Genomic DNA, 25,359 nt, shown 5'->3' on the forward strand with positions numbered 1-25,359 from the left:
TGTGACTCACGGGGGTCACACAGGTTGGCACTCACGTGATGGCAACAGGCTTGTTTGGTTTCGGTACATAAGCATTGATGACTTAAACTGTTCTGTTTATAAGCAGACTTCAGCAACAGGCAAACTAGTGCAGATGTGCAGTTCTGCGATTGCATTTGACATGCACAAAGTTTCTAGGAGAGAGTTTTAATGTTTTCACCGAAAAGCGTATTGAAAACATTTTACATGCTTACAGTCATGCAACAAATCTTATGCTCAGAGTCTCTATCAAAGAAAATAATATCCTGGTGCCTTTAAACCTAAAATACATAGGCATTCATTCTTAAAAGTACATTATTTGGGGTTGATGGGAAAAAGAGCTTAATAATCTTCTCTCTGTCCTCACTGTCACCTCCAGGTGTTGCTCCTCACGCCTTGTCCCTAAATCATGGCATCAGGCTCTGAAGGTGTTGCCCAAGCCTCGCGTTTGTTTTGTTTTACGACTGCTATCCCTCTAAGGTACTACAAATAGAATAAGTTTCCCCCAACACTGTTTTCATAAAGCGTTTGTCTTAAATAAAAACCACCGGTGATCTTGTAATCCCCGTCATTCTGAGCCCAAATACCTTGAATGGTTTTTCAAAGCCTTGAGTAGACGCTGGCAACTTAATACATCCAAGCAGGATTTCTAATGTGCTCCCATACACCTCTACTTTTCTTTGCAACCCCTATTTCAAGCCCCGCTGCAGGCCTACCTTTCCACAAGGTTTGATATACCACTCAAACCAGTGCGCAGTGATCTTTTTCAACTCGCAAGTCCTACCGGGTTCCTGCTCAGTGTAATAAGCTTAGCATTTATCTTGGCCTCCAATTGCATTGCGCTTCTCTTTGCTTCTTCCTATGTCTCTTCATAATTCATACACTCAGGGAGGGCGATGGCCATGTCCTACGAGTCCTCTGGGCCTTGGCAAACATTTAGATCAAAGCAAGCACTCCGAATGCACACAGTGACCGGCGGCATTCTAGTTAGACAACTGCTCCAGAGAAGAATCGAGGAAACTGCTTTTTCTCAAAGTAATTAGTAGACAACAGATATCTCTTGCTTTTCCCACTTTATTAGATTTCTATTTTAACTTTATAGTGCCTCAAACTCCAGTCAGGGCTGCATGTTTTAAAACAGGACCCTTACAACACATTTTATCTCAAAATTTGCTTTCTACAAGACAACACTGCTTTTGAAAAATGAATTTAATACAAATGTGGAGGTCAGCCTCAACGGTATTAGCCAGACTTGTTCTTTCTATTTGTGGCTACTTACATGTGAACTGATTAAATTAAAATTGTAGTACTTTAGCTAATATACTAGCCACACTGAAAGCGCTCAATACACAGCGACTACTGCTATCAGGGGAGCCTGGGCCGGGAATGCGTACACATTGGGGGGCATGGGGCAAGGTCGGCAGTTCCAAACCACCCGCCAGCTGCTCCTCCAGAGAAAGACAGGGCTTCCTACTCCCACAGAGGGAACACGAGTGGCAGAAATGATGCGTCCACGTAATGAAGTCAGTGTGGCAGGATGGGATGGAGAGCAAGTATGCCCCCGCCGAGCCCCTCTTCTATAGTAGTAAATTGGGGCATACATAGGAGAGTTAAGGTCTCTGCGTGACAGAGTTGTCTAAAGTCCTAAGGTGGCCTGACTCCAAAATAGACCAGAACCTGTTCTGCTCTGCTGTCCCCTGTTATTTCTGTGAGTCACGAAAGCGACCTGCTATGAGCTAGCACTCTGGGGCCATCTTGTGCCTTCAGGCCCTGAGTGGAAGGACATAAGACTTACGAGGACTCACTCTTAGTGCTTAGGGTCCTTTTCTCTCATTGTCTTTACAGGAATTTGGGGTGTGAGTGCACCGAAACAAAATTCTTCGAAATTACACTATTGACACATTTTTGAAAAAATGCAACAGGAACCCTCGTGGCACAATGATTAACCAGCCAGCTGCTCCGTGGAAGATCAGTGATTCCAACGCCCCCGTGGCTCCGTGGAAGGCAGACTTGGCTGTCTGCTTGGATACAGATGACAAATTAGGGGGCAGTTCTACTGGGTCCCACACAGGGCCACAATTAGCTGGAGTTGACTTGACGGCACACAACAACAACACACTAAAACCCTTAGGAAGTCACAGATAATATACTTAGGGCAAATCTAGAAACTTAAGCGAGTGGGAAAGAAGAAAAGTTCTACAGCTGCAAGCTAGTTTGACAGCTGCCATTACTGGTGAGAATCTGCATTGGCTCAGGGTCTTCATCCTTCAAAGAAATGACAGGTTTCTTTCTATTTTCAGTCCCCCTCCTGCCTCGTATGTTTTTGATTCACCTTCTTATGAAATCACTCAAGTTAGATAGACACCTCCATATGATTTTGAGAAGTGTTCATGGGAAATGCTTTTAAACAAATTTCTAGCAGAAATCACACAAGCATGTTAATCAAATCGAGCACTGTGAACACGAACCACTGTTCAGTAAATTACAAAACTAAGAGTAGTTAGACAGGTTAGTAAGTGGCTGGAAAAGGACTTAGTTGAAAGTCAATCTTAACCTGAGAGGAGGGTATAAAACCTAGCAAAAGGCTCTGCCATTGGCCAGGTGCAACTGATTCTCCCCATCCCCCAAGAGAGCCCCCAAACACACACACAGGATAGACACTAGTTAAGATATAGAAATATTTGATGTTATAAAATCAGTCAGTTTTAACAAAAGGCCAGTAAATGGAATACTTAAGAAAATATAGAACAACTGGATTCAGGGGAGGGGATCTAGAATTTGAATTTTTGCTAGTTTACTGGTGCGACAGTTTACTACCAAATCTGAGAGTATTAAAGATTCAGCATGACAACGGGTCCAACAGGTGCAAACACTTTAATGGAGATAAAGTTTGATCATCCCAACTAAAAATAATTCTATATCAATAAATAATAATTCTCAGATCCAAAACAAAAGTGAGGACTTGTTTCTTATTTTATAAAAATATACAACTTGAGAGAGGAAAATGAGAAATCAAGTTGAACAGCAGTTCTTACTCAGAAAATGTAGTGACCTTATTTGTGTAAAGTCTCATACTGGGTAGGAGAGAGATTTTCCTAAGAAACTTCATCTCAACGCCGGAAAGCTAGTACATTCTGTGTCAATACTTTCGGTGTCACACATAATACGATTGATCAAAGAATAATTAACTGGTTCTGAAACTGCTTTTTGATTGTCTTAAGATTTATCGAGAACATGTTCCGTAACGTGGAGCACAGTTATCACAGCATTTAAATCTCCTTGCAGTAAACAGACGTTGCGCGGCCTGCCCCACCACCAATGCATATGTGGATCCTTACCACAGAAATGGAGTTTGAGAGCAGAGATCCCTCCTGTCCCAGCATATTGGAGACGGTGATTTCGGGGAGGTCCATGTTTTGTGGGTGAAATGGTAATAGGCCATTGTGGTTTACTGGGTGGCACAGAGAGTGGTAGCCAGAGTCAACTTCATTCATGTGCACCAGGGAGTGGTCAGGGAGGGAAGGAGGAGTAATGGGTGGGATGTTGAAGTCTTCGCTCTCCAGGCTTGGACCGGGGTAGGGCTGCAAAAGACAAGGAAGATATTGCTGCAAATTCCCATTGCCATGTCTTTCATCATCCTGAGGAATACACACAAGCCCTTCAGACAGTGCCTCGGCAGCATTAACGACATTGCCAACATCCCGGGACCCTGGCGAAGTTCCCTCTTACACACACAGGCGAACGGCCTCAGAAGCACATCGACTTCTATGAAGTGTGTGTGCTTCCATTGGACAGAAGCTGAACTCAAATCAATCTCAAAGGTCTTTGAACATTTTCCAGAGCTTTAATCTAATTGGATGCCTTCTCAATGGTAATTGTGGGAAAGAAGGCAATTTACAAAATTAATGTTCAATTAAATATGTGACATAGACATTGCTCAGCTCATGGACTGTAATGAAATGCATTCCAGAAGCTCTAGGCAATGGCTTTTGAAAACTGAAGCACTCACCTCTTTCAAATGAAGAATAATTCATAATAAAACATATGATATTGCATTTCTGCATAGTTACACAGGAAGCATACTATATGAAAAGAAGTCACAAAAACTTATTTTTACCCCTAAGGCCATATCGTCCAAATAAAAGTCTGGATTGTTTTCTCGATTTCTGATTATTAACATTGTTCCTTGGTTTTCTCCTAATAGTTGAAAAGTAATATACCAGTCATTTAAATTCAGTCTATTCAATTTTGAAAGGGAAAACAATAACAATATTATTATAATAAGACTGATTCAGAAATGAAAGTGAAATCAACAAAATAATCAATATTAATATATCTGGGCCTGGTTTTTTTTCTTTTAGAAAGTAGTGTTAGATAAAGCAAGATGGGAAGGAGGGAAAATTTTATGAAGAAATTCCTGTTTAAAACAGGAATGGGGAAAACCTTGAGAAATATAAGGAAAATGAATAATAAAACATTGCTATCTACTAACATCCATCGATCTTGATATTTAGCAGCTGCCTTTTGAGCAAGTCTCAAAATAGGAGAGGAACGAATTTTGGTCCAGATAATTCTTGCAAATCTATCTTTCAAATTAAAACAGTCTTCACTGTGATTGGCTACATGGGTCACAAGGACCCCCTTGTCTAACTGCACAGTGCCTACTGAAGTGTGCAAGACTTGAAATAAGCAGAGTAGGAGCCAAAAAAGTTAGGGTAAGGTATTCATTGGTATTTCAGCAAATTAGCTTCCTGCTTCTGCGTCCAAGTACCTGGTGTTATTATTTCCAGATGGTGTCTGTTTATCTAACAAAGAGAAAACCTTCAAGTACTTGCTAAATGTTGAACAAATTTTCTATATTGTTTAAGAGCTGTCAGAAGACAAGATTAAATGAAGAGCTACTTTAAACATCTGGAATTTAGACCTGGTCATGTAAAGGCATGGGTGAGTTAAAGTTTGGGGGTAAATGTAGGAAATGTTTGATTCTTCTCCAGAGAACTGGTTTTCCCCTTACATATCTAAGTTTGACTAAAAAAACTAAAAAAAATTTACTAGTCCTAAAAAATCTGACTGTATACATCTCTTAGTTGAATAATATATAAGTACTCTGTTAGAATTATGTTAGAGAAAATTCTCACTTTTCTAATTTATTTCAGATCTTTTGTTCAAATGATCAGCCAGTGTTTTCCAAAGTGGGAGACGCTGTCCTCTGTGGGTCCCTGGAATGATCCCGAGGGGGCTGCAAAAGCAGAAACCTATTCTTTATCCTGGATCATGAGCTATAGTACATAAGGTATTAAGCCAGAGGGATACTGAGCAACTTTCTTTCTTTCTGAAAAGCAGGCAGTTGGGCAAACACATTTGGGAAACTATGGGTAAGCCAATGTAAATTAGGAGGCAGGAGAAGAACTTTCATTCATGTCTATTTGATATAAAGTTCAGTATTGAGTCATTTGAGTACATTGTGTTCATTTAATCTTTATACAAATGATTTGTGTACCTATTACCACCTCTAAGAACCTGATGGGAACAATGAGGCTCAGAAGTTGGATTAATTGCCTAAAATCACCAAGCTGATGAACCATCAACTCAGTACATATGAGAAATGAATATAAGAAAAAAGTATTTTTATTGTTTTTATATGATCAGAAATATTTTGACCATTATTATTTTACTGGACTGATGACACAAAATGATCCACAACTAGTTGATTTTTTTATCCACAGGATATTCTAAGGTTCTATCGAATAATTAGTAGAAGATACGGGGATGATTTACAATGTTCTCTACCATAAAATGAAATATCGCTAAAGTGAACCAGATCATATATATATATATAAACTTTAGATATATGCATGGATTTGGGGCTCACATTTAATTCTAATCCCCACTCTCAGAATAATAGTTCTTAAGACATGGCCCTGTTTGATGTTCACCCTCATAAGGAGATCACGGGACATATGGGTGCAAAGTATGGTGAAGAAACCAGATGGTGCCCAGCTATCAGAAAGAAAAGCATCTGGGATCTTGAAGACTTATTTTAAATCAAGCCACCATCTAAATGAGGCATCAACTAAGTTCCCCGTGGAAGAAGTACACCAGTCTGTGTGATCCAAGGATTGGACATACTAAAATCCAGATCCAAAGGCGGGAATGTTGTCAGAGCTTAAATTGGGAACACCCGCCGGTTTTTAGAAGGCCAAAATGACAGTGGGAGCTTATACCCATTGATCCCTACATGGATTATGTTTTAGGTGCCTCCTCTCTGAGCACAGTCAAAGGATGGGACCAGGAATGCTATCAGAAAGAGAACATTGTCAAGTTGGTCATGGAAGAGGTAGTCAGCTCAAACTGCAATACCTTATCATTTCACCATTTTAAAGTTGTTTCAGTTTTTAATAATTTCTACTTTCTTGTTGATTGTTTTTCTATGTTTTGTTTAGTCATTATTGCTAGTTCGTGTTTTATATGATTTTCTGTGTATGAAATCCAAGATAGATAGATCTACAGACACAGTAATTGGCATGATACTTACCTTACAACATGGTAGGAAAGAATGGGGGAAATCGGGAACTAACAACGAGTACGAGAAGGAAATGTTTTGAGAATGATTGTGGTGATGATCTAGCAACTCTCCTTAATATGATCCAACGATTACACTGTCTATGTGAAGTACATGCCAATGAGACTATTTAAAAAATATATAGGAGGATGCTTCGATTCCTTCTTTTTCATAAACTTTTGATGTCTTTTCATATTAGTATCACTGTGAAGTCTCTACCTGTACCGAGTTTTACCCCAGTATCCACCCTACTAACATCAAGTGGTTTTTTAAAACAGTTTTATTGGCACTTCATTCACATATCATACAATTCAATAGTTCAATCATATCCAGAAGAGCTGTACACCACTATCGCAGTCAAGTTTAGAACATTTTCTTCTTCCTTGTACTCCTTGCTATTTGTGTAATTATTCGTTTCAATTGTGGAAAAATATACAGAACAAACCATTCTCCCATTCGACAATGTCTGCGTGTAGAATTCAGGGCCATCGACTCTACTCTTCCTGTTGTGTAACCACTGATGTCCTTCTGCAAGCTGGTCCCCCACCATTAAAATAAACCCAATTGCCCCTAAGGAAAAACTCCTCCTCCTTCACCCAGGGTATCCACAAGTCAAGTGTGGTTCCTTTAAAGGTTTTTTTAGTTGTTTTCTTGATAGCATATTCACATATCATATCATCACAGAGTTTAAAGTCAAGTGTTTAAATATCTAAGCTCTACAGGCCATACCCTGCCAGCATGGCAGACACAGAACTCACTGATACACGAAAGCAAATTAGACAGTCTTGCTGCAAAATCTTATACATTTTTACTGAACAAAAAGATGAAAATGAGATGCTGTTCTTTCTTGACTTCTCTATCTAGTTGCATACATTTCGGACGTCATTGTTTCCATCTCTCAAACCCATCCTGGAAGCATTCTGCACCCTCGAATTGATACCCCATCAAAATGGTAGTTTTAGCATCCTGACGGGACTCAAATTATGTTCCTTTTCATGGTTCTTTGGTTGCTGGGAACAAAAAGAAGTCTGAACAGGCAACATTAAGGATATTGGGTGGATGAGGCCAGGTCACCCAATGAGACAACTGTTGGCCTATCTGCATATTTTGAAGAATGAGCAAGAGCACTGCCGTGATGGAAAAGAGAGAGAGAAGGGAAAAAAAAAAAACCTCTATAAATTTTCCTAAAACTTCTTTATAATAAGCCCTCGTGGTCATTCCTGCCTTTTGAGAAAATCTATCAAGGTAACCCCTTTCATGGCCCCCAAACAACCATTATAACCTTGATAGAAAGCTGACCTTTCTACCTTGAATTTAACTGGCCCAGCAGATGGCCTCACTGGTCACTGATGTGATGGGATTTTGTTGACGGTACCAAACAAGTCTGAGACAAGTACATTGTTGAGAGACCTTGTCTGTAGCCATCTCTTGACTGCAGAAACTTGAACTTATTTTGAACTTATTGTTTGAACTTATTTTGGCTGTCTGTTTCTTGAAGAAGGAACAAATCATATTCAGGGATGAGAGAACTGTAATTTTAATTTTATGTCATTAAATACTCAAGGGTATTCTATCTGTGTTGTACTTAATATTCTAGAGTATCTTCAGTAGTTAGATCTTAAAATATGATGTTTTAAACGAAAGTTTAATTAGTATCACTTTACATTCAGTGATAACAATTGCACTACAAATTAAGCTACAAGGTTTATTTTCATGTAATTACACATCCTTGCTAGTTAATAGATGCAATTATATACCAAACCACAGATCCCACAATTTACCCAGACATAAAGTTATGTGGATCTAGATTTGTCACAAAATATGGCTTTTGAGTAACTTTCTTCTTCGCATTAGATATCGTATGCTTATTTGACGTGAGTTTGTCGCACTGTAGTAATGCTACGTAACAGCACAGCACTGTGCAAAAGTCAACACACACCGCAGCTTACAAAAACTCCAACACCAGACTAATTATTCATTTATTACAATGGGGAAATATATTAGCTAATTCCTCAACATTGGTTTCTACGACAGGATAGACTTATTTTGCTTTTTCAAACTTAAGTAGGGAAAAGCAAAACAAAAGCTTCACATTTTGTATAGTAGAAGACTTTCAGGGAGGGTTTTAATCTATATTACTCAAAAACATTCACTGTCATTGAGTCTATTCTGACTCACAGTGGCCTGGTAGGGTAGGGCAGGGCAGGGCAGGGCAGAACTGCCCCCGTGGGTTTCCAAGAACGAAACTTCACAGGAGGAGGAAGGCTCTTTTTGCTCCCACAGCGTAGCTGATCTTCCAGCCCAATGTATCATCACTATACCGCCAAGCTTTCTCTGGTATTTATTACAGTATGATAGAATTCATATTTTCCTTTCTTATGCTCCAAGAATTTGCCTGGTTATAATTAGTGTTCAATGTTTTTCTTGAATGAATAAAAACTCATCATTAAATATATAAATGTACAAATATTACAAGGCCTATAAAAACATGAAGATTGTGAATATACCACTGTTCACCATATGCTTGAATAAACACTTTGTATTCCCAATACATTTCATTGGCCAGTTGATAACATAGACTATAACATTAATCTTAAAGTGTACCAGAAAACTGATAATATTTTCTTAGAAGCGGAAAGGCTTGTGAGACCAGACCACAGTTGAGGCAGACAACTTTGGTGTCTTCTGTGGCTCCTCCTCTCTCACCCCTGCAGTTGTTTGCATTTAGCATCCATCTTGATAAAGCACATCCCAGAGGATTAGGGAAGGAACTTCTGTGGCCTTCTGGCTCTCAGAGGCTGCACACAATGTGGGTAGAATATCAACTGTGAACCTGAGGCAACCAGAGCTCTACATAACGACAATGTTGGTGACATCCACTTCACAAGAAATAGAGTCGAGGCAGAATTGAGGCCATGACAATGTGTGTGTGCGTCTGTGTGTGTGTTAGCATTAAAGAACTACAGGAAAGTTGTGTGTTTCATCGGTGCTATACTGCACCCTGACTGGCTCATCTCTTCCTTGTGATCCTTCTGTAAGGAATGTCCAATTGTCTACAGATGGGCTTTGCGTCTCCACTTCACACTCCCCCTCATTCACATTGATATGACTTTTTTGTTCTGGGTCATGGATGTCTGATGACTGAGCCCATAGACACCTTGTGATCACACAGGCTGGTGTGCTTCCATGTGGACTTTGTTGCTTCTCAGCTAGATGGGTGCTTGTTTATCTTCAAGCCGTTAAAACCCTGACGTTCTATCTTTTGATAGCCGGGCACCATCAGCTTTCTTCACCACACTTGTTTATGCACCCATTTTGACTTTAGCGATCGTGTCAGGTGGGTGAGCATCACAGAATGCCGGATAATTAAAACAAAGGTGTCTCACATTGAGGGAGCACTTGAGTCGAGGCCCAATGTTCATCTGCTACTGTAATAATTAACATATAAGTACATAGATCCATTTCCCTATCATTACATATAAATATATTTACATATGTACATGCCTGTATTTAGACCCCTATTAATGTCCTTTGCCTCCTTGTTCTTTCCTCTATTTCTTTTTACTTTCCTCTTGTCCCACTGTCATGTTTGGCCTTCATTTGGGGTTTAGTAATTCCTGGTGGTTACATTGCCCTTGATCAAGCCCTATTAGGCACCATTCTCTCCATTGATTTTAGTTCACTTGTTTTTCTCTTGTTCCTGGGTTGGTTGACACCCCATTCCTTTCTCCAACCAACCCCCCTCTTCTGTCCACCCTCCCCTACCCCCGTAACATCGGTCCTGTTGTTTTCTCCTCCAAATTGTTTATCCCACCTATCTTATCTAGATAGTCATGCAGGGACAATAATATGTGCAAAAACAAGGCAAAGTCACACCAAAACAACAAAGGAAGACAAAACAAACAAAATAACAACAACAAAAAGAAAACCAATGACAAAAAACGAAAAGCCTATAAACACTCCTTTGGAAGTGTTTTCCAGTCGAGTCTGATGGGGTGTTACACTTTGTCCCCAAAGTCTATTTTTGGTATTCCCATGGGGACTTCATTGCTTTGCTCCCCTTTCTGCTCTGTTGCATGCCCTTAGTGTTTTGGCCCAGTGCGATGGGGTCAGATCAGGCATAATCTGACTAGACCAGATCATGTACAGTGCTACAGGTAAGAGCCTACAACACAGGGAATCCAGGACAGATCAACCCCTCAGCACCAATAATGAGAATAGAGATACCAGGAGGGGAAGGGGAAGGTGGAGGGTGAAAGGGGAAATCGACCATAATGATCGACATATAACAACCAAACAAGAGAAAAGTGGGTGAAGAAAGACAGCAGATGAAGTGAGATAGGAAAATAATAATTTATAATTTATCAAGGGTTCGTGAGGGAGGGTGGGTGGGTAAGGGAGGGGAAATGAGCTGATATCAAGGGCTCAAATGGAAAGGAAGTGCTTTGAAAATGATGATGGAAACATATGTAACAAATGTGCTTGGCAAATGGATGTATGTATGGATAGTGATAAGAGCTGTAAGGGCCCCCAATAAAATGATTTAATAAAAAATAAAAAGAAATACAGTCAAGCTTGGTGACAATGCATTCAGCAGTGCATAACCACAGCAAAGTTCTCATGAGACCAGTGGGAGAGAGGGCAGGGTTGGGGTACTGTGATGGTCGAAGAAAGGACAGTGGCGATAGAGCAATGACTGGGTACTGAGAGGAGGCTTAAGTCTGTCCATCCTTAAAACAGCATACCTCCTGCACGGGTCCATGATTTGAGCTGTTTCTGACTGGATTTACTTATTTTCCTTAAATCCTTAATGAGATCTGTGCTTAAATAGTCTTTCATTCTCCAACTTTCATGACAAAGTATCATTTATTCCTCAACAGGACCCAATAATTTATCAATTATCAAGGGTTCGTGAGTGAGGGGGGAGCAGGGAGGGAGGGGGAAAATGAGGACCTGTTGCCAGGGGCTTAAGTGGAGAGCAAATGTTTTGAGAATGATGAGGGCAATGAATGTACAGATGTGCTTTACACAATTGATGTATGTATGGATGGTGATAATAGTTGAATGAGTCCCTAATAAAATGATTAAAAAAACAAATAAAGTAATAATCCCTTCCCCCCCAAAAAAGAAAATAAATGTATGGATTGCAACAAGAGTTATAAGAGCCTCCAATAAAATGATCTTAAAAAATATATATCCAAGAAACCGCAAGAATGAATTTCTTTAGCCAATATTTGGAGGCATCTGGGAATCACTCCCATTTTTTCTGAGGCTCAGAGAAAGTAATCGAATAAAAAACACGGTATTCTCTTCCAGGGTAGAGACCTATGTCCTTCCAGAAGCCTGAGTGCCTCCCAACAAAAGCCACACGCACGATATCCCCCTACACACATGGAGCGGGCTATTTAGAGACAGTTGTGTAAAACTATTATTAAGACGTTTTAATTTACTTGGTGTTTCATCTTGTTACCTCAAGGTAAGAAGGAAACAAAAGCACACAAAATGATCTAAATCATAGTCAGTCTACAGGATTCAAACTAAACTCTTCATTCGTAGCATGCACAGTTAACTGTACTCTGTGTGATCCTCAGTTGCTTGCAGACAAGGGAGAGACTCCCTGTATCTCTGGCACTGGGCTGTGCCACATGACTCATCTCTTCTGCTGTAGGAAGCATCCGGCTGATCAAGGTGTTTACTAATGGGTGACTATTTAGTCCCCTGTGCCTCTGTGTCATTGCAAAATGACTGTTGTTTGTGACTTTGCTGCTAAAAGCATTGAGGGATAACTCAGTTATTTACAATCTCTTTGAGGCTCTCTTGAATCTTGCATTTCCATGTGATTGTCTTTGAACCTAGTGCTTTTATTATTCTAAAGTTAAGAAACTGTGACTAGTTAAGTAACATTTGCATAGATAAGAGTTTAGGAATGTTTAGGTTCTTTGATGTTTGTTTTGTAACCAATTCCCTTGTGTAAGAAGAGTATATATACCAAGCTTCAAATACACTCAAGACTTCAGTCATGAGATTGGAGTCCTCCGGATCCCATGCTTTGTACATAGCTCTTTCTTTTCCTTTCATCCACACGCCTCAGTTCGAACCCAGCTTGATGCGGGATAGCTGGTCTAATCCCCCGCATTCTGCTATGAGACACACTGTGCACTACGCTGTGTCCAGGGAGCGTGGTTAGAGTGGGTGAGCTAAAAGGAGACTTGGTTAATTCTGGGAAACACACATTTTGAGTGATGAAGTAAGATTTTATTCATGGTGAACCTCAGGTTTAATATCTGTGAAATGAGGGTTATTCTATCTACCTCATGGGGTCCCAAGAGGGATTTGAAATATATGTTAGAGTTGAATGATACTAGAATTATTTAATAATAACAGAAAGTTCTTGATAAATGGAAATTTCAGCAAAGTCAGTGCAAAACTTAGATGTTATGTCAACTTGATGGCATCGTGTGGCGTTAAGGGGTGGAGTCTGAATCAGGAGTCCCTGATTCAGGGATGGGAGCTGTGCTACCCTGCCACATTCCTGTTGGTCTTGCCCGTGATCTCCCAGCTTCCTGTTTCACTTTCCTGGTTATCTACTGCCAGCTGTGGGAGTCTGAGAGTCCATCTAGCATCTGACCCATGGATTTTCATTGGACTGAGCTGGGTTGATTTTTTATATAAAACTCTTTCTTGATACAAATTTCTTTCTTATACATATATGAATGTCATTGGTTTTGTTTCTCTTAAAAAAACTAGCTTATCACACATAGGATAATTGTTAAATAGATTTATATTTGCATATCCTGAAAACAAGCAACTATAGACCATGTGGCAGAGTACTTGGATTTTCTCCTTATAATATTATTACAAAGGAATTTTAGCACATTCGCCTTTGACTAGAACTTATAGTAGAAGCAGTGCATAACTCCATTCACATATAATGTAAGCATTTAGTTGTTTCCCATTAAGGGTTTCAACAGTTCCTTTAAAGGTATGAAATTACATTTTTTAAGTGAAAGGACAAAAAGATATAGTGAGGAGGAGTGGATGAGCCACGTTTGTTGAAGAACCCAGATGGTAATGACTACTGTACCCAGTAGCAACCCTACGCCATCAGGGAATGCCTCTGGTGGGGCTGCGACCAAGCTTGCTGGTTTCTGAAAGTTGATCTCCTAACACTGATCTATAAGACAAGAGCATCTGACCTCGATTAACCCCGTGACATGGTGGGCTGTGCACTGAGCTGCTAATCACTGGATCAGTGGTTCAATCCAACAAGGCACTCTGTAGGTGGAAATATAAGGCTGTCCATGACTAGAAAGACTGAAAGACCCAGAAACTCAAATGGGACAATTCTACTCTGTCCTATAGTGTCATTATGACTGGAAGTTGACTCTGTAGCAGTGAGTTTGGTTTGGTTTGGGCGCAAGTGTGCAACAAAAATCCCTGCCCTTCCCTATATACTATCTTGTGACCCCACCATTCCAAGGAGGACTCTGGGAAAGAGATCAAGTCTTTCCTACTTGGTTTGATTTGATCACATTTGAATGCCTGCACTAGCCACTTAGCCAAAGTCAATGTCTTGCGTCTACCCGTGTCCACTCTCCTTCTCCTACCAACCATCATGTCGGAACGCCAAGGACATTCTCACCGGGTTCCTGGAAGCTCTTCTCTTCCTTGCCCATTTCATTATACCCTCACTCGTTATCAATCATGACCTGAGTCTTCTGTTTACATTATTTTCTCTTCCTATCATGTATATTTTCTCTGGCTATCGTCTTTCATTTAAAAATATTTTAATTCTGCTTTATTACATCTAGAAGTAGGACATCATTCAGGTTGCCATGTCCTTTGACTGCCAAGCATTCTGCTTCCGTCCTGTCGTGAGCAGGGTGTTCATATGCGCTGTGGAAACCACTAAGGACAATCCTTTTAGATTTGGACCCTTCTCCTCTTTTGAAAGTCTAGCTCTTCCACCAGGGGGACAATAGATTTGTAGATCTCTGTCCACATACTGCAGTCATTACGTAGAGCACTCAATCTTTAGTGACAAGTACTCCCATAATTCAGAAGAATTCAAAAGAGACAATCTGGTATATATGTTTAAATTATGTGATAGATCATGCAATCATGCAAACACTAAAATTATGGCTATAGCTATATCATTGTGAAATATGTTTCCCATATACTTTTTTATTTGAAAGAGAAATAAATAGTGCTGCCATCACACATATAGAGAATGACTTATCTCTAATCTGTAATGTAATTCCTGAATGTTAAAAATAGGGCAATGTGAATGTTTAGACCTTCTATTACTGAACATTCCTGTTGAATCGAAAGCAAAATAAACCCAAGAGTTCATTAGAAAAACCATAAACTCCCTTCGTACATTTCCAGAGGCTATGATATTATATGTACAAGTATGTAATGGTGATTTCTCCCCAAAGAGTTTAATGGCAGCAGTCTTATTTCCAGTGTCTTTTGGAGAGACCTCACGGGCAGGTGTTTTTTCTGATCCCTTGGTCCCTGCATGAACAAGACTTGATAGCTGGAAACTCTATGACAGTGGAGCTCTTCAGTCTGTTACAGAAATCATCCCACCACTCAGCAAGAATTGTCCAGCAGCGCCACTGATGTGCTCATGCAGGGATCTGGCAAACATTTTCATACTTTCTTCACAGTAGACAATATCAGTAAATCATCTTCGTTTACTATCAAGGGACCAGGGGTGGGATCGGGGAGGGAGGGGGATGGGGGGAAAAAAAGGGAAACCGAGCTGATTCCAGGAACCCAAGTGGAAGGTGAATTATGAGAGTGACGAGTGCAATGAATGTATAAGGGTGCTTTGCTCAATTGATGTATGTACAGATTGTGATAAGAGCCTTATGAGCCCCAATAAAAAGATTAAAAAAAAAAAAGAAATGGCTTTTCTTTAGGAAACGGATCGCCTCGTTCTACTAACAAGTTTTATAGCTAAATATCAGTCCAGGGAATGAACAACAACAACAAAAAGGCACAATGTACTTTTTTAAAGCAATAGATATCAAAAGAGATAGCAAATGCCGTGGAGAGAAAACTACTCATTTTATTTGTGTTCACTACTTGCTGTAACCTAGGTTGAGAGGCAATGAAGGTCTCATTCATTGTAGGAGTATGTGCTGAGTGTCTGTCATGTGTAAGGCACCCTACTAAGTGTTATATGAGATACAAAAATTATACAACAAGCTATTATTATAAGGGAGACTAATTTGAAGAGAGAAATGAAAACTTAAACACCCAATAAAGAGCCATATATGCCCAGGGTCACACTAGGTAATATCAAATTGTAATTAAAAGAAGGATTGATCAGGAAATTGTTATTCCAAGATCTACCCTGAAAACAGCGCTTGAAAGTCTGGCCCTGTTATCTACAGAGGAGCAATAAGTGATTGGGGAGGAGTCTACAACCATCAAGTGAGGGAATCGATACAGATGTTCTAGCGGCAGCACATAAAGGTTGCATCAAGGACATGTTTTCAAGCCCCAATTTGACTTATGGGAAAAGACTTGTTTCCTACGTGAAATCGACCTTTGAGGTACCCGGCCCGATGGTGCTCTGTCCTCGATGTGGTGCGTAAGTCCAAGGGAACAAAAGGACGGTTGCAGGCAAGTCAATCTCTACTCGTGGTGACTACACTGTGTAGAGTAGAACCTTCAAGGCATGTCTGAGTGGGCTGCAATTGCCAACCTTTTGGTTAACTTTGCGCGCTTAACCATTTGTACCACCTAGAGACGCCTATGAGGTAAAAACTCACTGCCATTGACTCAATGGCAACTCCTAGGGAACGTGTAGGACAGGACAGAAATGCTCTGCTGAGTTTCCAAGACTGCAACTCGATACGGGAATAGAAAGTCTCGTCTTCCTCCTGAGGAGCTGGCTAGCGGTTCCAAACAGCTGACCTTGCAGTTAACAGTCCGATTTGTAACCACTACACCACAAGGGTAAAGAGCATCATTCTTAAAAGTCTGTGTGCATACTGCCTATTAGACTCACGCTGCCCTGGAGAATTTCTGACATTGTCTCCTCCTGGGACCAGATGTTGAACCTTGAGGTTGAGGTTAATCGACTTTGAGGATTCCAGGCCTACAGGGCACTGAGCTGAGCACTTAATTCACATCAGTCTGCAGATGAAGAAAAGCAGGTCCAGAAAGGGTCAATGCCAGGCTTGTATTGTAGATCTTGTCTGGACTAGGTGAAATCCACAGCATCAGTACAGAGATGTCTTGCATTTAACAACTGAATTCAGTGAATTGGGCTTTAACATAATATCTTCAAACCTGTGTGACTTCACATTTAATAATATTCTTGACATTTAGGCAAAATTGATTTTGCTCGTGGTCAAGTTCATTTGTTGTGTCATATGCAGTCAGCCTGCAACAGCTTACTTTTATGTTTCTACTTAATACATAATTTTAAAAACATGCATTAAGTGTACTTATGTCCATTCTTATCATTTTTGTCTATTGTGTAGAATTCAATAAATGCTGAGCTTATAAACTCCCTTTCTTTCATAAGTATGTGGAGGTAAACAGAGGTCCTGCATCCTTTGATTGGTTTCTCAATCATCGAGGCTAAGGATAGGAAAGGAGAGGCTCCTGTCTATTCACTACAGTCTGACGTGCTATACCCACTCTTACATTGCTTACCAGAAGAAGTCAAAAGTGGATCCATAACTATTATGGACCATCTCACTTTCCAAGTCCTTCTTAGAACTTAGGTTGAAGAAGAATTGAAGATAGGGGTATGGGAGATATAAAATGTTGAGTACATGTGGCAGCTCAATCAATTTAATGAAGACAAGGTAACGTCCCTAAAACATTCCACGCCCAGAAGTTGATTCCTGGGGACGAGGGTGGAAGGGTGAGAATCCTTCTACAGAAAGAACGCCTGTATTTTATTGCCCATGGAAGAGTGAAAAAAAAGGTGGAATGTCAGGGTGCAAAAAACATCTGGATCCGAAGAAAATAGGAGAAACACAGCAAAACAGCAATGACGCAGGACAGGGAAGGTAGCAAAGAAGAGATGGAAGGAATTACAGTGCTGGATAAAGGAAACCAATTTTCCAAGACAGCCACCAAATTATTTTAAGGCCTGAGGGCGATTGTGTACACATTTGCATCCATACTGTGAAGAGAACGGGCACTCTGCTTCAGAGCACCCAGAGAGAGGGACAAATGGATGGGGAGAGAGATGAACGCCCACATCCCTTCGTGTTGCTGGAAGCTCAGCTAGGTGTGCTCCAACCTGAGGAACCGAAAGCACAAAGGGAAACTTCACACTTTTTAAAGGGCGTCCCGGTGTGGCAAGGAGGACATGAAGAAAGAGGTCTCAAAAAATACGGGGTGGGTGGAAAACCCCTAGACTCCAAGTGTCAGTACTCTGACATTAAAAACGGGCATATCTTCTCCCTGACATAGTGAAATATTGTAAATGTAGCATTTGTGTGGAGCACCCTCTAAGAGTTCTGAAAACATAGCTGACATCTCCAGCTAATGTCAGACATTACTATCCTTAACTTAATACCAGATTTTACATCAATAACAGGTGTGCTATGTAGTTTTTCTCAGACGAGGCAATCGCCTTGCATGTTAGTTTCTTATGCTTGTTATATGGGAAACTACAGCGCACCCTGCCTGGTCTCTGCCCTTCTTTAGTGACTGATTTAACTGATTAACCAGGACGTTTTCTGTGGCATTCCTTCTGGCACTGAGAAAGTTAACAAGAAAAATCATTTTAGTTTCTTTATAGCTGTTCACTCCTGAAAATGAAAGTCTTGGAGACAGTCACTGGGAACCCAGTCGGGTGCTGTACTCTAGGGCTCACCGGTCTTAAAATCTCCCACCTGACAGCTTCCCGGGGAGCGGATGATACTCCACAGAGGGCCCAGCCTTCTCAGAATCTGCTTTTACCACAAATCTGAGTTTGTAGTGACTTTTATCACGGGAATGGATTTCCCTCATGTTGGAAAAAAAATCTACTACTAGACAATTGTAACAAAACGTGTACCTTCTGAACAACAACCCCTTACACATTCTGCCATTTAAAAATAGACTTATATTCACAAATCTCACAGCTTGCAAATGTTTATGATACACAACATTTAACCTGTCAGCAGCCTCATTAGCGTCAAGGACTTGGAACTGGCAATCAGTAGCTAGTGTGTTCTACACGTGCTTATGTTTTAAACATGCTCCTAAAATAGGTCTACTTGAGAAACGGATATACAGCAATCGTAGGCTGGTCAAACGAATTTCAGCTTGACTTGTACGGTCTATTACAACTTGGGGGGGATTCATATTTTTCATAAAAGTGATCGTCTGTAACTAGCAGAGCCTTCCTCAACCAACGCTAATAATAATAAACGCCGAGGAACAGCACTCATTTGAAGTGAAACCAAACCAATAGGCAAATAAATGTCAAGAAAATATGCCGGAAGATTTATGAGCCTTTGATGATTAAGAGCTCTTCTGTATATGTTTGTATGGCACCTCTACTCAGCACCTAATAAGACAATCTTACAAACTGTAGTAAATATGGGAGCTATTTCAAGATAGAATTCTGAAAAACCGCCTTCTATGTAAGAAGCCAATTTAGGAGGAAACCAACATAAACAATAGTAACTTGTGGGATCAAGTGAAGCATCTTTTTAATTTTGAGTAATGAAGATGTCAAGCCAAATGCTAGAGTAGTTTAACTTAATTAGGTGGCCAATTTTTCCAGGCATCCTTTCATTTCCCATTGAAAACTCAGCTCGTATGCAAGGAAACAAGAGCAATTTTGCCTGTAATGAATACCTCCGGGACTGCACAGAATCATTGCTTGAATGTTGCGCCGCTGACTGGTTTGAGTACTAGTTTGGGCTTGTTACGATGCCAGACTTTGTTGGACTAACTAGTTTAATCAAAGCAGGGCAGCTTTATGACGTGACTGGGTCAGTGGTCAAAAAGTCAAGCTGATTTTACTCCTGACATTTCTGCCAAGACGAATCAACCTAAAGGTAATTGGTCTAATTTCTAGTTCAAATTTATGTCACAATCATAGAAATCTTACAGACAATAATAAAGAGATATCCCCCTGCCCCCCCCAAATCCTCTTAAAATATTTTCTTTTATACTGTTTTCTCTTGCCCCTTTCTCTTGCTTCATTTATACTCAGACCTGGAAATTTTTCATATTAGGAAACTGTAATTGAAATATATGCAGCTACTGATATGTATGCAAATTGGAACGTATTCTACTTCTAGCAGTAGATTTCCGAGAGAGTCATGCAACAAGGAACTGGGAGCACCCTATTGGTTCCCTGGGCTACAGTGCTGGTGACAGACTGTAATATGATACTACTGTAAGAATAATTGCCTAGTTTTATCAAGTTTATTGTCACATTAATTCTTTGAGCCTCATGCTTGCAAGCTTCTCCAAGGAGGAGGACATTCTGTAAATGTCTCATGGCAGGGAAACACACAGAAGAGAATCTACTGGAACCGAATTGACAGGGCTGAGTTTGCTATATGTTCTGCTGTGCAGGGCCTAGAACCGTTACACACCGAAGACTAATATAAGAAGTATGATTTTTAAAAATGCCCACAGAGGATTTTCATCAATGTGCTTATTTTTCAACAATGCCGCGAACCTCTAATATTTTCAATAGCATTCTGAGATCAGGAAATACAGAGAAAAACAAGACCTAGATCCCATTCTTAATATCTCACAATCTAATGCAAAACGCAGAAAAGCCAATCAGTGGAGATGGCCACAGAGGGACAGAGAGTTCAGTAACTTCCACGTACAGACAAAGGAGTAGGTCCAAAGGCATCGCGTTCTTTTCGTAGTTCCTTTAATGATCAGTCAGGCAACAGTGAGGAGCAATTGAAAGGCCCCAATAAGGGTAAAATAATGAGAGTAAGGTAGGGTGAGTTAAAGTGAAACTGTGAGGCCTACTGAAAGGGCAGTAATTATGTGGATGGAAAAGATGGTACAGCTTTATAAGTTATGCAAAAAACAAAAACAGTGAAATCAACACTATTTGGTAGTTAGCCAAGCTGGGTGCAAAGGAAGATTCTTGTCAGGGGAGAATTGATTTATTGGCAATGTGGTTCAGGCAAGTAACCTAAGCTTCTCCAAAATCTAACCGACATAGACAAACCAGATTGCCGAATCCAGTGATTATTGTTATTTTTATCTAGAAACATCAGTCCTCCTTAACCTTTTCCATATGGTACCCAGACAGAGGCATGACTGAGCAGAAAAGCGCTCCTCCCAAGGGAGCAGGAAGAAAATGCTGCTGGCCCGGGCGCACAGTTCAGCATGGGTGGAAAGCTAGAGGAGTCAGGAAGCATCTAAGAAGATATTCTTGCAAACAGCTATAGCAACGACAGATATACAAAACTGAAAAACAAAATATAAAAGCTCTGATGACGTAGAAAGTTCTGCTTGGGAGAACCCAGCTCTCCTTGCCTAACTTGAAGTTTCTCTCAAGTTTTTCCTTGCATTTCACTCCAGCAAACGTTCATATCTTGATTATGAGTGCATATTAAGAATTAAACCCAGAGTACTCTAATTCTAGAGGTTGGAGGAAGGATCTCAAGTGGGGGAGAAAAGTACAAGCCCCAGAGGATGTGTACTTGCCTGGCTGAATGTGCATGGAGGAGAGTCCGAGCTCAGATTAGAAACCCCATCCCTGGCCACCATGCTGTCCTAGGCTCTGCTACCCAGTCATTGAAAACAAAGGTGCAAGATATAAATGAGAAAGGAGGGAATGTGTGATCGTCTGCTGCCAGTCCTGCTTTCATCTCTCCTGTTCCTTGGCCCACTCACAGAAGGCAGACATTTCGTAGTGAAGTGATTCAAATTCCAATCGCGATGGGAAAAAAAACTGAATGTTTTTAAATTAAAGCACTGAGTGTCTAGCACACTTAGAGCTACTATAGGAAAAAATGACTCCATAGCTCATGAAGAGCAGCAGGGTACAGAATTTATGTACTCTTATTACATACTAGACCAGTTTATTACGGGGTGGTATATTGAACTCAGGAGTTGCCGATCAATTACAAAATCAAATGCAAAAATTGTTGGAAGGAGTTTTTCTACACTAGCTTAAGAGGTATAACATGCACACGGTAGCTAGTGCCAAAGAGCCCTTTGGGACTGCCGAAAAGAATATCATTAATTTCTACAGTGCGCTTCTGTTTCTGGAGCAATTCCAGCATTGGCTTTCTATAAAAAATGATTTCAAGTCTAGAATGATACTATTTGCTTGCAGCAACATCACAGGAGCAGGAGTGCACCATATGTTGCTACTTAGCAACTTCATCTCTAAGTCCCAAAGCATGTACTGATTTGAAAATTGAACAGGAATTATCATTGTGGTTCTGTGAGGCAAATTGTCTTGGATTGCTAAACTATGCAGATGTTTGATGCGTTGTAGGAAAAAAGAACAAAACTATTTTTCCCCATGGCAGGATGACTAAATTCTTATTTATGAGCACCTAAAGAGGTATTATGATTAAAATTCCCCCAAAAGATTATCAGGTAACAAATTCTTGAACACACTACCTTACAGTAAACAAAAAGAATGTCAACTGTAAAGCTTAGCTCAAGCCATACAATGTTTACAATTTGTGAAATTTATTTCCCTCTCAGCCTATGTATTTCCTTACTTGAGTCTACCTTTTTAAAATAGCAATTTCTAAAAACACTTTTATATATGTAAAGTTATTTAAAAAAAGAGTGTGCTTCAGGAGTATAAACCTACCACATTTTACAAAACCACAAATGTATCTGGTGCTCTCTACTCCTCCATAAGTTATCACTGATATTTAAGCTTTTTTTACTAAACTAAAAAAAAAAAGGTTTGTTGTCTGATTTTAGTCAGGTTGAACATTATGTAAGATCCAGTAAAAAGAAAATCTAAGGAGGTCAGCTGTTATGAGAAATATGCTCTGCCTTTCTAATCCTTTACCCCAAACTCTTTACGACACTCATGCTCATTACCTGCAAGGGAGCAGCTGCTTTATAACAGCAATCACTTATTGAGTTTGTGTTTCTGCTGTCTCAAACAAATTCAATTAGCCCTTACACTTCCAAACCCTAAAGGCACATCAGAGATGATACCGGGCTGGTTTAATCCAATAGTAATTCTAAACTTGTCAGTACAGTTTGGGGATTGATGGGTAGAAGAAACTTAATAACAATATTTTTCATTTTTTAATCAAACAATGCTATTTAGAACTACATATGGACTGGGGAGAGTACTTAGCTAAATGATTTGGTTAAGTAACTGTATACCCACCGCTTGGACTTCCAAAGGCAAGTCTATACTATAAGACTAACCCGCTGAGCTGGGTGGCAGGAGCCTAGCAAGGACCACCGAGTGAGTGCCTGAGTGCCCGTCCGGCCCAAAGGCAGCATGGATCACTGCGGATTGGAAAGGCAAACGAAGCTCTTGGGCCATGAGGGCCTGCCTCAGTTTCTGAGTTTCACATGCGACATTTGTTTTTAGAGAAAGTTCAAAATCTCACAGTTTCGTCATTCATATATATATATATATATATATATATATATATATATATATATATATATATATATTCTATTTCATACACCGACCACCACCAGGAGGTAGAAGAGGTGTGCATCCGTCGCCAAGCCCCATTTCCCACTCAGTCATCAAAACTATTTGGGTAGACGTGTAGACATTAAACACTGCCATCGTGGGGATTAAGCCACGGGATATGGTGGCTTTTCCTATCCCAGAAGAAAAATGTTCAAGTCTATGAAACGCTCCTGCGAACTGTCCTCACTGCACATTCATCTATTTACGTTTGCTTATAATATTCTTATTTGTATGTGACACTGACTCTGTCGGGCAGTTCTAAGTTTACTTTACATGCACTCTCTAGATGAAAGGTCCTGGTCTTAAGTATCCAAAAAGACAACAACCAAGCACTTACTTTTATAAATGTAACGATTCATATCTTCATTGTACCCGGGTCGGCAAGTTATGATGGAATACCTTGTCAACGAGCCCCAGAGAAGAGCATACAAATATGACCTTGAAGGGTTGCAATCATATGCATTTTGACCTAGAAACTATCTCCTCCCCCGTGGGCTGGGAAGCCGTATCCGCAGCCACTGGGCCACTGTGGTTTTAGCAACAGCTCACTGACCACGTGCTTCTGGTAAGACCCAGCCCCAACAGTTGAAAATCACAGCTACGGTGACAGGTATAGCTTCTAATGATTAACTCAGCCACAAGCAGAAGCCGAAATACCCGGCACCTGTAAAGACTTTATTTCCTAAAGGTAAAACAACTGTTTAGGAGCGAGCATGCTGGTGAAACAGCTGCTTGCCTTTCTGGAGAGGAAACAAGGTAGTAGCTTTCCACAAATGCTAACGCGGATGCTTTATCAGTGCTCTCTCATTAACTGGAAACAAGGCTTAAATGCTTTGTTTATAAATTATGATTATTCCTGATTGAGGCAGTTACTGATAGTGCTACTCATTTGCAATGCAACTCTTTGAATTTGTTTAATTACAATTTGAAACAAGGCAGAGAAGATTAATTAACCCACCTGGCTGGCTGGCACATAGTCCTGGCTCGGCTCTGTCATGCTCATATACATGTTCTCCCCGTCAAACTGTGAATGAAATAATAAACATTCAGCAATCTGGACTGTGGATGGTATTTTGTTGCTGTTATTCAGCAATGAACTGGAAAAACAATAGGCAAAAAAACCTGTGTTTGGGAATCTGAAAACTCTATCACAGCAAGAAAGCCACCTCTTTTCTCCGATGTTTCTGTTGTCATCCTTCCTGACAGTGGATGGCAGTGATTGGAAGCAATTAGTGCTCTGGTAATTACAGCAAGAAATAAATGGTTTCCTTTCATCCACAATCTGTTTTAAAACAAAATGGCATATATATACAGATACAGATAGACACAGCAGCTCGTCTGTAATGAAGTATTAAATGAATGGTGCGGTGTGTGAAGGAAGAGATAATGGAAAAGACTCTCAGGCACAGCCCAGTGCCTTCTGAATTTAGCTCTCAAAAATAGAAAAGTGCACAGTTTCCATAATAGATAAAAACTAGCTTCATCATTGCAACTTCGTGATTAAAAAATTAACTTTGTGATATTCAAAAAGAGCAGATAGCCCAGAGCCACGGCTAAGAATGGCAAGAAGAGTGAAAAACGATAAAAACATACAAGCTGTAGATTACAGTTTCGTCTCTGAAATTTTCTAAAGACGAGTTAATACAAGTCTTATAAATGTATAGCAACGTGTACATTGTGAAGCCAGTGGGTGTAAGAACAAGATTGAAGGAATAGATTCACAGGCACGGGCACATTGCACGTGACGCGGGTACTTTAAAGAACAACAAAGTACTTTTCATTATTTGTGTGTTTTGTGTTTCTTTTTTACTTTTAATGCAGGAGCTACTCCATTCACTATGACTCCTCACTCCTGATAAATGGATAAACACCTGATAAATGGATAAAATATCCCTTTTTTTAGTAAAATAAATGTTTTCACAAAGAAACAATCCAACAGACTGAATCATTTAAAAAGCGTGGGAAAAATATACATTGACGGAGAGACTAATTTCAGATATGTAAGCCCAACCTACTATTATCATGTCAATTCCAACTCACAGCAACTCTAGGTAGGGTTTTCCAGGTAATAAATCTGAATGGAAGCAGCCTCCGCTTTCTCCTGTAAAATAGGCGGTGGGTTTGAACCGCTCACCTTGCA

At 40.2% G+C, this 25,359-nt stretch overlaps 1 protein-coding gene across 1 annotated transcript in view; it reads right to left on the minus strand.

Annotated features, from left to right (window-relative positions):
- The window catches only part of TOX (thymocyte selection associated high mobility group box), a 424,317-nt gene that overhangs the window by 207,182 nt on the left and 191,776 nt on the right, over positions 1-25,359 (minus strand). Inside the window, exons 2-3 of the mRNA XM_075550689.1 lie at positions 24,178-24,243; positions 3,357-3,599 (exon numbers count right to left, since the gene is read on the minus strand). Of these exons, the coding sequence (XP_075406804.1) occupies positions 3,357-3,599; positions 24,178-24,243 (309 nt within the window). The remainder of the gene's footprint in view (positions 1-3,356; positions 3,600-24,177; positions 24,244-25,359) is intronic.

This window comes from Tenrec ecaudatus, chromosome 5 (assembly GCF_050624435.1).
Source record: "Tenrec ecaudatus isolate mTenEca1 chromosome 5, mTenEca1.hap1, whole genome shotgun sequence".
NCBI classification, from domain to species: Eukaryota; Metazoa; Chordata; class Mammalia; order Afrosoricida; family Tenrecidae; genus Tenrec; species Tenrec ecaudatus.